General features: G+C 39.9%; 1 protein-coding gene across 3 annotated transcripts in view; it reads left to right on the top strand.

The window, feature by feature from the left end:
• The window catches only part of LOC109962413 (gamma-aminobutyric acid receptor subunit pi), a 38,684-nt gene extending 27,341 nt beyond the window's left edge, over positions 1-11,343 (top strand). For 2 of the 3 annotated variants that reach the window (XM_020604106.1, XM_020604115.1), the window contains 5 exons: positions 2,258-2,340; positions 5,790-5,927; positions 6,085-6,237; positions 7,708-7,898; positions 8,135-11,343. In XM_020604106.1, the coding sequence (XP_020459762.1) occupies positions 2,258-2,340; positions 5,790-5,927; positions 6,085-6,237; positions 7,708-7,898; positions 8,135-8,500 (931 nt within the window). In that variant the 3' untranslated portion in view covers positions 8,501-11,343. Of the gene's footprint in view, positions 1-2,257; positions 2,341-5,789; positions 5,928-6,084; positions 6,238-7,707; positions 8,036-8,134 lie in introns of all 3 variants that reach the window. The other variant, XR_002275255.1, reaches the window with a different exon arrangement.
• The last annotated feature ends 3,172 nt before the right edge of the window (positions 11,344-14,515 follow it).

Here is a 14,515-nt window from a genome sequence, read left to right as displayed (position 1 = left end):
TGCTTCGGGTCGTTGTCATGTTGGAAGACCCAGCCACGACCCATCTTCAATGCTCTGACTGAGGGAAGGAGGTTGTTGCTCAAAATCTCACAATAAATGGCCCCATTCATCCTCTCCTTAATACAGTGCAGACGTCCTGTCCCCTTCGCAGAAAAGCACCCCCAAAGCATGATGTTACCACCCCCATGCTTCACAGTAGGGATGGTGTTCTTGGGATGCAACTCATCCTTCTTTTTCCTCCAAAGACGACGAGTGACGTTTAGACCAAAAGGTTCTACTTTGGTCTCATCTGACCACATGACTTTCTCCCATGCCTCCTCTGGATCATCTAGATGGTCTTTGGCAAACTTCAGACGGGCCTGGACATGTGATGACTTGAGCAGGGGAACCTTCTGTGCAATGCATGATTTGAAACCATGACGGCGTAGTGTTCTACCGACAGTGACCTTTGAAACTGTGGTCCCAGCTCTCTTCATGTCATTGACCAGCTCCTCCCTTGTAGTTCTGGGCTGATTCCTCACCTTTCTTGTCATCAGTGATACCCCACGAGGTGAGATCTTGCATGGCGCCCCAGTCCGAGGGAAACTGACAGTCGTCTTTAGCCTCTTCCATTTTCTAACAATTGCTCCAACAGTTGATCTATTTTCACCAAGCTGCTTGGCAATTGCCCCATAGTCCTTTCCAGCCTTGTGGAGGTCCACAATTTTGTCTCTGGTGTCTTTTGACAGCTCTTTGGTCTTGGAGTAGAGGTGGGCTTTTTCAAGGCACAGTAACAGGTCTTTGAGAGCCAGAATTCTTGCTGTTTCTCAGGTGTTCAAATACTTATGTTCAGCAGTGCAAAACAAATAAATTCTTTAAAAATCATACAATGTGATTTCCAGATTTTTTTTTTTCAATTCTGTCTCTCAGAGTGGGAATGTACCTACAATGTGAATTTCAGACCCCTCTATGATTTCTAAGTGGGAGTACTTGCAAAATCGCAGGGTGTTCAAATACTTCTGTTCCTCACTGTAATTTGGGATATTATTCAGAAAACGTATGAGTTAATGAGTAACTAAATTATTCTCATGTGTGGTTGTCCCAAAGCTATTATTGTAACAGTTTTTTCATTAATTCACATGAATATTTAACATTAGCCCTCTGACAAATGGCTACTGATTCACCGTGTTATTCTGCCACACCAGAGAATAGTCAGTCCAACATTTGTGTGGGCTTTCAGAGCAGACTAATTTTAATGTATGTAAATGTACAACAAAGGGTTTACATGGCTCTCGAAACTAGTCACAACTTAACCATGCATGCACCTGTCATAGGTGTGCTTCATTTCATGTACAAAAAGCACTATATCTCTGCATGTAATGTAAATTTGCATCATTCTTAGAATTTTGTTGCACTTTAGACCACACTGGCATGATAGCAATTCTAAGGGTTGACATCATGCTGTTTCAAGTCAATAATGGGCTCTCTTCATGCATTAGTTCATATTAAAAATTAAGCCATCTACCATCTGTACATCTTCAACCTAAGAGCAGAGGAATAAGTCACTAACCTCTATTGCTGCCATCTTGGCCAGGTCACCCTTGAGAAAGTGTGTTAACCTCAGTGGGATTCATCTAATAAAATAAAGGTTAAAAGGCTAATTTGTTTGTTGAAATTAATACCTATGCACCATAGAATTTAGTACAAAACATAATTTCTGGACTATAAGTCGCTACTTTTTTCGCACGCTTTGAACCCCATGGCTTAAACAATAATGTGACTAATTTATGGATTTTTACGGGCTAACGAGCTTCATGCCGCCAATACATTTAGCCTCGTCATATCAGACCAATGAAATTACCGAACAGGTCACAGTGGACCAATGAAACTGTTCGAATTAAATCAAATGCACTCACACTAAATTCTTCAGATCAGTCATTTTGGCTTCATGCACACACCCTCATCATGGAAAACACATGAAGAAATGCATATGATGCAGCTTTCAAGGTAAAGGCGATCGATCTGGCTGTCGAAGAAGGAAATAGAGCTGCTGCACGTAAGCTTGGCTTCTATGTAACATCTTTTTGTGTAAATATCTCATGTTACAACGTGGACACCTGCGGCTTATAGACAAGGCGGCCTATATATGTACAAATTTTTTTTATTTTTAAATTTAGTGGGTGCGGCTTATAGTCAGGTGCGCTCAGTAGTCCGGAAATTACGGTAGTTTAATTTAGGTATCTTCTTTCATGAAATTCTTTTAATATTTGTTTTTCAGGATTACCACCACTGTGGCCTGTAACATGGATCTGACCAAGTATCCCATGGACAAGCAGACGTGCACACTTCAACTAGAGAGCTGTAAGGACACGTCACACTTGATAGACACAATCAGAAATGTGAGAGTTGGTGGATGAGAAACACTTCAAATGAATGTGATAAAAAAAAGGCTTAAATGGCTAATTGCTTCCCTGCTGGTGTGTGTGTTAGATGACATGCATACTGTATGTCAGACAGCAGACAACCTACAGAGGGGAGAGTGCACAGGCTTGGGTTTGTAGGAACAGAAACAGATTTCAGAGCGAGGGTGGATTCCTGCTCTTCACTCAGATCATCTGTTATGCTCATGATTCTGTCATCCCCTGGTCTCAGATACGTATGTCTATCCTTTAAAGGAATAGTTCAGCACTTTTGGAAATATGCCTAATTACATTTTTGGCCAGAGCTGGATGAGATGATTGTCACTTGTACTGTACATGCATCTGTTAAGTATGACGCTAGATGCAGGTGGCCATTAGCATAAAGATTTAAAGCAATGGTAAACAGCTACCCTGGTTCACTCCAAAACACAGATGTCCAAAGATTAACACCTCGAAATATGACTAATTTCATACCTCGTCTTGTTTGTTTAATCCATAGAAAGAAAAGAAAATGTCAACGAAAAGTTGTGGTTTCACAAAGAGTTACTGTAGGTTTTAAAATGGTTTATTGATAAAAATGCTGGAATTTCCTCACATTCTACTGGAATAAGAGAAGTGGTTTGACGAATGTGATTGGTTTCAAGTGGAAAAGCAAATTATTATTGAAATTAGATGATGAGATGGATTCTTTGGCAGTGCAAGGGATGGGGTGAGAAACAAGCCCCCTTCCTTTCTGGCTCCCTCACTCATCTGCCATGGTTGCTTTACATCTTACTTTTGCACAGTGCTTTGAAATGACAGTCAATCAGGCTGAGCTCAGCCTGATCCCTGCCAGAAGCCCACCAGGACCTCAGTGCCAAATAAAACATTTAATGGCAGCTCCAGTCCCACTTAGCAGACAAAAAGACATCTGGAGTTTAAACTTAGGTAACTAAAATGATAATGGATCCTTACTCTGTTGCTTGCACAATTCAAGGCAAAATATTGGCGGCATTTCTTTCTCTTTTCCACCCCTCTCCACAATCTCTCTCATCCTGCTGCTTGGTCTCTCCTGTTTTCTCTTTGTCACTCTCTGTTCCTCTTTTCCTTCAGTCTTATCTTTATTTTGCTCTGTGTCTCTGTTCCTTTAGGAAGATGTATATTCAAGGATTTATTTTTTTTAATGCTGAACTAAAAGTGAATCCTCTGCACAGGAGGAAGGCTTAAAGAGTGTGGTATCGTGGGAGGGTGAGGGGCGTTTAGATCAGGATTGTGGTAAAATATTTAGTGTGTTCTGACAGCAATAAAGGAAGTTAGTCACAGCTTTTTGGGATATTTCCTTGAAATGAACTTTTGATGGTCTTGTTTAAACTCTGGCTGCTTGTTTTCAAGGGGCTACAAGGCAAATGTACCCTCATGCAACTCTTGCATAGCATATCCTATCCATTTATGACTTTTGCTCACAGCATCATGCCTCATACTGGTCAATACATGACTCCACATGGGTTTAAATGGGGAATGTGACAGCAAATTAATGAGCATCTCTAGATTATAGAAGTGTATTCCGTTTTAAGACGACAGCATTTTCTTTCTTATTCTCTTGCTTCCTCTGCAGATATATTAAGAAAATACACCACAGATGTTTGGCTTTGTTAATCAAATCAAATCAATTTTATTTATATAGCACTTTAAAAACAACTTGCAGTTGACCAAAGTACTTTACATAGGCAGAATAAAATCACAATAAATAACTAAAATAAAATAAATAGGTTCAGTGCAAAAATAAAACAGCACAATAACACAGACACACAGATGACACACATTCAATAAATTAAATTAAAAGGCATGCATCAGGCCCTACTGTGTATTAAAAGCCAAGGCAAATAAATATGTTTTAAGCAAGGATTTAAAAGTAGTCAGGTCAGTAGCTGACCTAACATTAAAAGGTAGACTGTTCCACAATTTTGGGGCTGCAACAGTAAAAGCACGGCCATAGGAACCTCTAAAAGAAACTGACTTGAAGATCTGAGGGACCTTGTAGGTTTGTGCCAATGCACTAATTCAGTGAGGTAAGATGGTGCCAAACCATTAAGAGCCTTAAAAACAAACATCAACAGTTTAAAATCAATTGTAAAACAGACTGGAAGCCAGTGGAGAGAAGCCAGAACTGGGGTTATATGCTCAAATTTTCTGGTAGGTACATGTCAGAAGACGAGCAGCAGCGTTTTGAACCATCTGAACATGAGAGAGGGAGAACTGGTTAACATCATAATATAGAGCATTGCAATAGTCAAGATGGGAAGTGATAAAAGCATGGATTGCAATCTCAAAATCATTAAAAGAACCACATTTATATATTTATGACCCTTTATCAAAAACTCATACAGTAGCTATGGCTTCTTTGACTGTGTTCTGGGCTCAGTGCGATATGAATGATTAGTGTGATGCAAGAACCTTCTTTTTTGCTGTGAATATACTGTACAAATGCCATCAAACTCAGTTTCAGTAATTAATGGGCTAATATTGCTTCCCCTGTCTACATCCAGTGTCAGATTGGATTATTTCAAATTCATGTTCTTTTCACTGCAGATATGAAAATTAGTGTTGCAATGTGTTCATTGTACCTATTTAGCATTAGAGGTACTGTGATTTATCACCCAATATGGGTGCAATCCCAAACAACTGGACTGTGACAGGATCAGACTTTAGCAGCGCATTAACATTCTCAGCTACTCCCAACACTGCCACTTTTAGTACTGCTTCTATATTGTCATGATTATTATCAGCAGCACCATAATTATAAACTAAAGCAGTTTAATTTAGGTTAATTTGTAAAGTGCTGGTGATATTTCCACCTGGAGTAGAGTGTATTTTGTTGTGTTGGTCATTTAACAACTGACTGATATTACTGCTCAAGCTGTTGAACCACAAATGGTTGCAGGATAAGACATATAATGGGCCATTAGTTTTATCTACTGTATTACACTGACATATCACCTTATAAAGTTTTATGGTGATCATGTTTGCTAATAGTTTCCTATATAGCCACACATCTATCAGATGGGGAGCAACATTAGCCTTTATTTGAAGCAGCAGCAGCGACAGGGGTCAGTGGAGAGAAGAGGAAGTTTCAAATTTGTTGGACATTTATGGAGCGGCTTCTGGTCAAGCCAAACTGGAAGGAACATGTAACTGAGCAGTTACTGCACAATTTGTCTGTCAGTTAAATGTTGTTTTTGTACTTTTGTGACTCAGGTTTCAGTTAAATCTGTGCATGTGTGACAGTTTAGTGGTGTACATGAGGTTGGATGCATGTTACAGGCAGGAATGTGACCCGGGAAAAAAAATCACAATTGAGAATTGAGGCCTGTAATGTGAATCTAGCCTGTCATTTCTTTTTGTCACCTACAGGGGGTTACAACATCAATGATGTCATGTTCTACTGGACCAGAGGAAATGAGTCTGTCAGTGGTTTAGAAAGTCTCCAGCTGGCTCAGTACACAGTAGAAGGCCACTACACATCTGTCTCAGAAGCCATCTATGAAACTGGTAACAATGACATTCAAAACCACTGCATATTGTTACTCCTAGAGTTATACTGTGTTAATATCAGTATGATGTTGTTAAATATTTAACGATTAGAGTCCCTTATTCACACCACATGTTTTTTTTACAAAGTACAATGACTCTGTGTTTCTTCCCAAAGGGTGTTACCCCAAGCTGGTCTTCCACTTTGAGCTGAAAAGGAACATTTTGTACTTCATCCTGGAGACTTACGTCCCCTCAAGCCTGCTGGTGGTTCTTTCATGGGTTTCCTTTTGGATTTCCTTATCATCTGTTCCAGCACGTATTTGTATAGGTATGGGGAAAAGAATTTCTTTTTTTCACTTAAATGTGAAAATGTGCCTTACTGAGCAAATGACATACTTTCACATTGCACAAAACCTTACTTGGGTATTGTGTGTCATTGTAGGCACTGTTGTCATGAGATAGAGAATTTTACATCTTTCTCTTTCTTTTTCCAGTTTTTGATATTTGTTTATTATTATTACACAGGTATAAGACATTTGCTCCTTCAGTGAGCACAAATATTGGTTTGGGTTTGATTTTAGAAAGCTGAGGGGGAAGATAGCATCTGTCACACTGGTGTTACATAGTGGCAACATCCAAATACAGACTTTCTGTTGAATGAGATCCACCAATCCTCCAGGGTAGAGAACACTAAGTGCTCAAAACAAAATATCCTACTACATAGCACAGGGATTTTTAAAGGGATTATTTTAGTGAGATCAATGGAGAAGATTCTTGTGCTCTGTGCAACTTAGATTGATCATGTCTGACTTAGTGAAAGAAATGGGTTGACATTTTGGAAAATGCCTGTATTCACTTTGTTGCCGAGAGTTTTATAAGAACACTGATATCACTCATGTTTGGGCAATAAATATGGAGATGGCAGCTGAGTAGCTTAGATAAACATTAAGAGTGGAAACTGGGAACCTGCCGGCTTGGCCTACCAGTATGTTTTCAGGTTGTCCATCCAGCCCAATTTGGGGATGTGATATCTCAGGTATGCCTTGTGGGAATTTTGTCAAATTTGGGACAACTGTCCACTTGTACTTAGATTTTGGTCATCAAAGGTCAGGGTCCTTGTGTCCTGCCTCACATCGGCCAAATTCTTGTGACATTGACTGCTTGTGGGATGCATACAACCATGAGGGGGTAATTCTAGTTTAAACATGGAGTACTGTCATTATTGTGAGGTTGACCAAACAAGGTACAGCAGATCATTTGCTGAGGTGTGGGTAGGCTTCTTTTTTTTTTTTACTTTTCAGCAAACCTGTCTGTCTGTTTTGAGTCTAGTCTGTTTATCTAATTCTTCGCAGGAAAGCAAATAAAGAATTTCTTCAAATGGGAACATTTGTCTAAGGATACATGCAAGCTCCAGGTGTGGTCACACAAGAAAGACAAGACGTATCTGCCACTCATCTCTTCAGATGCAGGATTTAGGAATTTATGGTGTCTTAAGTCAACTGTAACTGCACACTGAGGTCTCTAAGAGAAATTCAGTACTGAAGGCAAACTGTATTCATAGGATGTGCACCACAGTGTTGAATATCTCCAGTTGCAGCGCTGTGCAGTCACTTCATTCCCTTTTGATATAATTGCAGTAACTGCACTAGAATATATTGTGCACTATGTACACTTTACTGTTTTGATTTTGTATAAAAGCATTCTTTTATACAGTATACTTTGGGTGGTTGTCCACAGGTTCAGTGGTTCCTCAGAGGATCTATAGTTTACCGGTATTTTGATGTGTTTTCTGTGCCAGGAGTGACCACAGTACTGACCATGACCACTCTGATGATGGGGGCCCGGACGTCACTACCTAATGCCAACTGCTTCATCAAGGCCATTGATGTTTACTTGGGAATCTGCTTCAGCTTTATCTTTGGGGCGCTCATTGAATATGCTGTGGCCCACTTTTGTACCCTCTCACACACCAACTCACACATGCTCATGGTGAGAGCCTCCTGACCAGTCTTGTTGTTCAGTATTGTTGTCATTACTGTTATGGTCATAGTCATTGTCTTCATGATGGTGGTCACTGTCATCATCGTCATCACCATCATTATCTTCATCATCATGAGCATTTCAGGGTAAGTTGAGCAAGTGCTTCAAGCTTTCAGATTTAGATGCATCATGTTTTGTTTTAATTTGAAACTCGTTCTATCTTCTCACTTCTTACTCTATTACAGTACGCTCACCAAATTCATGACTTTGATGATGAAATCAACGGCATTGTCACCACCATCTCCAGTCACTCCAATAGAGCCAAGAGACGCAAGGAGACTGCTGCAATTCCTTCCCCAGCTCCTGCCACCACAGAACTCTCTGTGAGCCAGTCCAGCCCCTCGAGCAGTAAGCCTAAGCCTGAGGCATCACCTCCGGAACCCACCAACTGGTGCCTCACTGTTCTAGACACACTTTGCAAAGTGCTCCACTCCATAAACTGCTGTCATGTGGAGAACCCACACCACATAGACAACTATTCCAGGGTCACCTTCCCCCTGTCTTTTGTCATTGTGAACCTGCTCTACTGGACATATTATCTGTACTTTTAGCATTTATTGAGTGCAGCACGTGTCCCAGACAGTGTGAGACAGACAGTGTACAGTATGTAGACAAGAGTGTATTTTACTGTATATATGGACAGTAAATATTATTTACGTAGGTGTGTTCTCAGATGAGCGTGTTTAATTTCTACATTCTACATTTTCATGAGCAAAGTTGTACTGAGAGTTGTTTGGGGGGAGGGGTGTAATGCCTTTTAATTACAGCCCCATTTTAAAATAATAATATGTACCAGAATTAGTCATTATTTTAAGTTTTATACTGTGCATCTGGTTGTGGGCCTACCTGGCACTGGAAAGATGCAATTAATTCTGGTACATCTCGAGATGAGGAAGAGAACATAAAGCAAAAAGGCCAGTATGCATTTTTTCTCTATAGTATATTTATCACCATGCTGATGTTTGCTTTCTGGAACACAAGATGGAGCTGTAATTTAAGGCTTTATGGCAGAACATGCTAGCATTGTTGAGAGAAAGCAAATGCCTGGTCCACTTTTATTCTCTATTGATGGACTGATTGTTGTTACTAACTTTTTTTTACATTTCTGTCTTCAGGTACAACATTTAAAGGGAAAGCCAGTCTTCCAATGACGGTCATTTTGCTGTTGGAATCAGTCTCTTCTGTGTCCTTCCATGAGTTATTTTTGTTTCACAGTGCCGTGCTGTCCAACATTGCCTGTATTTAGTTTTTCTGTCCTTGACATTATAAATGTAGTGGCCTTGGCTCCCTTCAGGTATATTCTGGAGGTTTGACTATCATAAACAGTGTGATGGCATTTGTTATCACATAAATCTATTGTTTTAGAAGGGAGACAGCCCATGCAGCCCCAAACGATTTATAATTAAATTACCAAATTGTAATCAGTAAATATGCAAAGGTGATTCTAAATCAGCCAACTAGGTAACATTGCAAATATGCAATGTATAAATACAGTAGCTAACTTCTCTTTAGTTTAACAGGATTACATTATGCTAGCTAACTAACAAACTAGGACCATAGACTGTATGTAAAAATGGACATGTCACCACTTCCTACTACCATGTAAAAGAGAAGCCAAAATATTGTTAATATGGGGGTGGCCATCCTGCTTTTGTGTCACGTGCAACCATATAACAACCTGAGGTGGTAATCTGATTTGCAGTATCAGACAGTCAATCACAGCTGTCAAATCATGTAAAAAACACCCCTTTCTATGTCATCAAATAGCTTATTAAAAACAAACTAGTCAGGAATCAACCATATGTACACCAATCAGTATGATAATCTTTACCTAAAATGAACAAAATCACTTTTGTGAAAACTGTGCGTTTGTAAAATGTGTTAGACATTGTAGAATGATTTGAATAAGAATGAAATATTTGAACAGGAAGTTATCATTTGTGCATTATCCAAATGGAAAAACACCTAGATATTCTGGATGTTAGAGATGCCACTCCTCCCATCAAATTTTTAAGATGTTGTCATCTTCTGTTTTGTGAGTCTCAAGTGTTTCAGTTCAGGTGATTCACCAGTGAAGTGAACCAATTTGATTTCATTGTTCCACTTGATTTCCCTTTAGTTCCTCAACTATGAGGGTATATTTACAAATGGTAATATCATGTTTGGTATTCATAGGAGACTTCTGAAATAGCATGCAATCAGTGAACAGTAGAACATGACTCATCATATTTCAGATAGAAAACAGGATTTAGTTGAACCGCATGCTTGTTTATTTCTGTTTTGAGTATTGCTGTGACATGCTCTCACTCATTTAAATGAGGCTGCATTTAACGGTCCAATTTACAATAATGAAAGTCTCAGAGGTTCTGTTTTAAGGCTACTTGTCAATGTGTATTGAACATAGTGGCAAGTTAAATTGTCAGTATCATAGCCTTTTAAACTGTTCTTATATTAACTGCATTGATTCTCATATTTTAATCTATTTATATGCCTTTAGCTACCAAGCTTTTTGACTGCTCTCTTTGCCTGATGTCAATAGAAAAGTAGAATTTGCTTTAGTTTCTGTTTCTGCATGATTACAAAGTGTGGGTTTTGTTTGGTTTAATATGGTAGAAAAGAGTCATCAAAATGCTCAGCTGAGGCTATTACTGTAAACGGACGTGTTAATTGTTAATTGTGTAACTTTGACAGGGGACAGGATGTTCAGACTTCTGTTCTCATTTCCAATTTTGTGTACTTTATTCTGAAAGGATGACACTGTTCATTTGCATCTGACTGAGCCGTGTTTGATCTGTGAGTGTTGGTGTGCACTGACCTGCTGAAAAGGTAAATGTGATAAAACACAGACTCATGTTTTATACAGTATAGCACCACAGCTGGAGTTTTGATACTTATCATCTCAGTGAATAGTGCAAGAAATGAATGCCAATATGAAGCCAGGAACTGGAGCAGCCAGTAAAGCTCCATCATTGTGGATGCAAAAAGAATGTTTTTGTCACCCAGTGACACAGTTGGTCCATACACAAGGCCCAAATACATCAAATGTCCCATGGCTCCACGGTTGCACCAGTATCATTTTGCTCTGAGTGGACAGCATTTTGGATGGTTATGAAAAACCCAAGGAAGGTGTGAATACTACATAAAGTTATGAAACTTAACATTATGGGCAACAATGCCAAGATATATCTGAAAAGATGTCTCAGCAACTTGGGGCAACAGAAAAATAGACAATGCCTATTGCTGCTACCCTTTTTATTCCTGTTGTGGGATGTGTAAAATAATGCCTCAAGGTGACGCTGACTACCATTCTCACTGTTCCTTAGACATCTTGCTGTATTTATTATATACTGTAGTGCCATGTTAATATAGGCATTGGTTTGCATAACCTAGTGTAAATAAATATTACCACTATGCATGTTTATTTGATGTATGAATATGAATAATAGCAATAAAAGAGGTTAATGTGTGTGTTGTCAGAACTATTTATACATTTCACTTACAGCATTATTGAGGATGTGACAGTAGCTTGTAAAGATGGTGTCTAATTCAACAAAGCAGTTTAAAAGTCAGATATGAGATGTGGAGCGGTTTTGCTTTGCTGCAGATATCAAATGTGAATGCTTGTGCCTTAGGGCAGCAGTGTCCCAATGGGAGTGGGGAATGTGAGTCTTAATTCCCTGCAGCTCCATTAGCTCTGAGTCAGCAGAATAGAGAATGAGGTGATCTGAGATCATACAGTACAAACCGACACATAATTACTGTTTATGTGTGAGCCCTTTAAGCTGCTTTCCTTGAAAGATGTTCTGTGCCACTTTGCTCTTTGGCAGTTCCAAGTGGATGCAAAAATAATGTTTTAAAAATCAGAATCAGATTCAACTATATTGCCCAATTATGTTGAACACACAGGGAATTCGACTCTGGTACAGTGGCTGTCAATGTGCTTTCATAGGCAACAAAGTTGTGCGAGATTGGTGTGGAGAGAGGAGAGTAGAGGGGAGAGCACACATCCCAGCACAGAAACAAATATTCTAAATTTAAACAAAACAAACCCACACAGCGCCAAATGTTCAGCATCAGTGAAAACTGCAGTTTGGTTTGCCCTTACTGTGTTTTCCCTTGAAGGAGTGCAGTAAGAGAAGCTTGTCTGTTGATGCCTGTCCGTCAGAAAGCTAGTGATCCACTGACAGGTGAGGGCAGACACTGTGAGCAGGTTAAGTTTGGAGCGGAGGATGTTTGGGAGAATAAAGTCCACAAAGAGGAGGTTGTAGGTGGAGCAGCTGCTGACAGGGTGTCTGAAGTTGAGTGAGGGGTTTGAAATGTTGCTATTCAAACCTGCAGTAAAACACATTCAGCGTGTCTGCCAGTTGATGGTGCTCCACAGCATCAGGGGATGGTTTTCTGTAGCTGGCGATGTTCAGTAATGACATGGTCATTGGCTGAAATGTCTTTCCAGCCTGGTTGTACAAGAGCTAGCTCCCACTTGTGTAGGCCTCCTCCTCAGCACAACCGAGCTGCTTGAGATTTTACGGCAAACCAGGGATGCAGAAGTATGTAATGCAAATGTTTTTATGAACTAAATATCTTTTTATTCAAACTTTTAAGGTGGAAAGAAAACTTTTTGCATGTTTCCAGCTGTGGAAGTACTATTTATCTGTAGTTTTTGGTCAATGCGATTGATCATATACAGTCTATGAACAGTCTACAGTCTATTGATTTTATGTGTCACTATGTCAAAGCAATAATAAAATATCAAATAACTGTTTTATTTTTATGTACAACAAATGTACACAGTGTGTTTTAACACCACTGAAATGACTGACAATGGATGGAAGATATAAATAAGATTTGAACTGTAACTTATAAAACAAAAGTACACTAAGTACCACAATAGCAAACAATTAGAGTAAGCAGAAATGTCAGTAAGCAAATTACAGTAGTGCATTTAAACTTACCCCTGGATGAACAATACCCACAGTTGGAAAGACCAGATAAGGTGACTATGTAACCTTGAGTCACTGCCTTTGTTGCCTCCCAGTTGAAATCTGGAATGGAAATGATGGTGCTCCGATGTCTCCAGTAGATGTCTTCATAATTCTCATACTACAGCTCCTCATCCTCACTTGAATCACCCCTCCCTTCTCTCAGGAGATCACATCACAACCTAGTTCATCTTTTGCCCATGTACAGTTTGCCTACCAGCCTGGTAAGGTGGATGATGCTGTCATCTACTGCCTACAGAGAGCTCTGTCTCACCTGGAGAAGTCTAGGAGCACTGAGAATCATGTTTTTTTTTTTATTTCACCAGTGCCTTCAACACCATTCAACCAGGGGTTCTCAGGGACAAGCTGGAGCACATAGGGATGGACCTTTATTTATCAAGCTAGATTCTGGACTACTTCACAAAGTGACCACATTATGTCAAAGCACAGGACTGTGTGTCTGACATGGTAGTCTGCAACACAGGGGCCTCACAGGGAACTGTCTTGGCACCATTCCACTTCACCCTGTACACTGCAGACTTCATGTACAGCTCACTGAACTGTCACCTGCAAAAGTTCTCTGATGGCTCCATGATCGTCACAGACGAGCATGACAGGTAGGACAAACAACTGATCTAGGACTCTGGACTGGTGTCTGAGAACTGCCTCCTGATCAGTGTGGGGAAGACCAAAGAGCTGGTGGTGGATTACCACAGGAGCGGACACCTCTCTCTGACACCAGTGAGCACCCAGGGAATGGACATTGAGACAGTGCACTTTTCTAAGTACCTGGGTGTTAACCTCAACAATAAACTGGACTGTTCAAACAACAATGAGGCACTTTGCAAGAAAGGCCAAAGCAAGCTCTCCTGAGGACCTTCTTTGACACACACAAGGACCCTACCCCATTCAGTTCCATCTGTGACAGACTGCTTCACCCCAAGTGCATGATGCAGCGTTGTGGCAGGTCCTTCCTGCTGGTGTCTTGCTGCACAGCCAACATTGCTCCAAGTGGACGTGCAATATGTACTCTAAATATTACTTGTATTATATTTTATATTGTTTGTATTGATAATATCTTGTTAGTTACTTTTTCTACTTTTATCACTGAGTGCCTTGTTTCTTTCCCTTTGCTGCTCTAGCCCTGTCAATTCTCTGGTCTATGACTAATAAAGGTTCATCTGATCTGATCTTCTCAGTGTCTCTGAATTCAGAAGTCTCTTTAAAATCAGGTAATCAGATAATGCACAGCTGCCAGGAAGAGTTTACCCTAGAATTTTATTTTGTTTTAGTCAGCTGTACTTGAATCATACTGGCAGCTTTCTGCAATTATGAGAACATTAAATTATCATTACTGTTAACATTTCATCATACAATATTAGCAGCAGCAGTTGTATTGAAATAAGAACTGGTTTTGAACTCAAATGTGGCTCCCCAGTTCACATCCAACCGAACTGGAACATTTCCAAAGATTCCCATATGTCTTTTCCACTCTACCTCTCCTGACATGCCTGCTAACAAGGCACTTAAAGCCTCCTTCTCAGCATCCTTCATCACACTTGTGTCCACTAGCATACTCTTAAGCTG

Source organism: Monopterus albus, unplaced genomic scaffold (genome assembly GCF_001952655.1).
Source record: "Monopterus albus unplaced genomic scaffold, M_albus_1.0 scaffold3.1, whole genome shotgun sequence".
NCBI lineage: Eukaryota > Metazoa > Chordata > Actinopteri > Synbranchiformes > Synbranchidae > Monopterus > Monopterus albus.
This window is presented reverse-complemented; position numbering and strand designations above follow the sequence as displayed.